The 2,492-nt window shown below is 31.9% G+C and overlaps 1 protein-coding gene across 1 annotated transcript; it reads left to right on the forward strand.

The window, feature by feature from the left end:
• LOC111396551 (protein JINGUBANG-like) lies at positions 1–1,241 on the forward strand. The gene has a single exon (XM_023022963.1). The coding sequence runs from the start codon at positions 56–58 to the stop codon at positions 1,205–1,207; it is 1,152 nt and encodes a 383-aa protein (XP_022878731.1). The 5' UTR covers positions 1–55; the 3' UTR covers positions 1,208–1,241.
• The last annotated feature ends 1,251 nt before the right edge of the window (positions 1,242–2,492 follow it).

Below are 2,492 nucleotides of genomic sequence, written 5' to 3' on the forward strand. Positions count from 1 at the left end.
CACTCCACCCCTCTTCTCTGTGTGTGTATGTTTTCAAGCATTTTCTTGCAAAACAATGGAGGATTTCCATTCATGGAACCCCATAAGTGTGTCAAAATCTACATTTTCTGAAGAAACAAGTTCTAGCAGTCTTGAATCCAATGAAAACCCAAAACCCTTTATTTTTCATTGCTATATTACTTCTCTTAGAACCCTAGCTTCACAAATTAGCTGCCTTGCAGTGCATGAAAACAGTCTCTATGCAACTTCTGTTAATGAAATCAGTGTCTTTAGTTTAACAAATTATGCCCTCATTGACACCTTTAGTTGCAGTGATTCTGCGTCCGGTTTGGTCAAGTTTATTGCATTCAGTGATAGAAAAATCTTCACTGCACATCAAGATTGCAAAATCAGGGTTTGGCAAGTGACAACAAGCAAGAAGCACTGTCTGATCGCAACACTTCCCACGTTTAAAGATCGTTTAGGCCGTTGCATGCTCGCGAAAAACTACGTTCAAGTTAGGCGTCACAAGCAGAAGCTTTGGATTGAACATTCAGACACAGTTTCATGTTTAGCTGTGGATAATGGACTAATGTACTCAGCTTCATGGGATAAGAGTTTCAAGACTTGGAAGATATCAAACATGAATTGCTTAGAATCGATGAAAAACGCACATTTTGATGCTGTCAACGCTATTGTTGTTTCTCTTGATGGCCTAATATACACTGCCTCTGCTGACGGACACATAAAAGTCTGGGAGCGAGTCCAGAAAACCCACAAATTGTTAACTATCTTAGATAAACACACGTCTAGCGTCAATGCACTGGCACTTAAAAGGGATGGATCAGTACTTTTTTCAGGAGGAGGAGATCAAATTATTTTTGTGTGGGAGAGGGAAGTTAGTGCTAATTACATGGTGCTTAAAAGGTCATTGGCTGGGCATGGAGGGGCCATATTGTGCTTAATTTATGTAAATAATACAATTTTAAGTGGTTCATCTGATAAAACTATAAGAATTTGGCAAGAATCCAAAGCAGGGTACTGTTGTTTGGGAATTCTTGAAGGACACTCTAAACCAATTAAGTCAATAGCTGCGGTATCTGATGGAGATTTGGATGAAAATCTTTCAGTTTTCAGTGGAAGTCTGGATGGAGAAATTAGAGTATGGAATATTACAATTTCAACTGTCTTCACAGAGTCTGCGATTACTTCTTCAGACAGGGATTAAGTTATTTCTTGATAACCATGTTTGCAAAAATAATTATTTTTCTCAGAGATTATTTACATATAATTTCATTGGAATAATGAATACATTTTTCTTATTTCATGTTTGCTAGTTGCTACAATGTTGAATGAAATGTCATAAGTTTTTCAGTGAATGTAATCGATGAGAGCAAAGAGCAAATATTCATATAACCAAGTTGCAATTTATTTGGAACTAGACTTAGACTCGGTTTGGCAGATATTCTTTAAATGTTTAAACTCATTTTCAATTATACATTCTCATAATAAAATAATTTTGCATGTGGTGTCCATATCTTTTTATTACTTATTAATTACACATTCTCCAAAAAAATCATTTTTTCAAAAAACATATTCCAAAAAAATCTACATGAAACAAGCTCCTACTCGACAAAATAAACCAATATTGATGTGGAATATGATAGAATGTTGATATTTTCCGATCCAATCCAATTACAAAACACAAAATTTCTTAGTATTAATTTAACATTCATATAATTATTTACTTGTGAAGAATTTCTTGATTTATGTTATTCATTGTCTTATTCCTCTATCCTTGGTTAAGAAAACGTTATCTCTACATCAAATCACGTGCCTTCGTAATAGTAAATGATCAAATTTTGCCTTTATTTGGGTAAAATTATTAGGTATTAATCTATGAGAAGGAATAATAATGAATCTCATAAATGTATTGAATAATAAATAGATAATAGTTATGAATGTTTTGTTGAAATTGTTTTAGACTTTCAATAAAAATTATAAATTATTAATAATTTTAACCAAACAGAAACATTGTTCATTTGACTTATAACCCGAAGTTTCTTGCCCGTGATTCAAAATTGCTATCAGTTGCTTAAAGAATAAGGGAAGCAATTCCTTGGATTCAAAATTTGGTACTTTTTAGGATTTCAAGAAGGAAGCATATGCAAGTCATAATGTCCTAAAATATCTTTTATTTTTTTAGTGTATAATCGGCACTTTTTAGGATTTTAAGAAGGAAACATACGTAAGTCATACTATCATAAAAAATTAAAAGGTTTTTTAGATTTTTTTTTTTTTTTAAACCCCGTGGCTTAAATTGTAAAACACGTAAAGTGTCGATTATTAATTTAGGGTTCTTCCTATGGTCATTTAGCCAATTTTTATAGATTAATCTGTTGTTTATAATACAAATGAAATATTAACTGATTAAAGGGTCTAGAATTTTCATACTAGGCCTTCCTTTTATATATTATGGATTTTTAATACATATACATATATATATATATATA

This window comes from Olea europaea, chromosome 6 (genome assembly GCF_002742605.1).
Source record: "Olea europaea var. sylvestris chromosome 6, O_europaea_v1, whole genome shotgun sequence".
Classification (NCBI taxonomy): Eukaryota; Viridiplantae; Streptophyta; class Magnoliopsida; order Lamiales; family Oleaceae; genus Olea; species Olea europaea.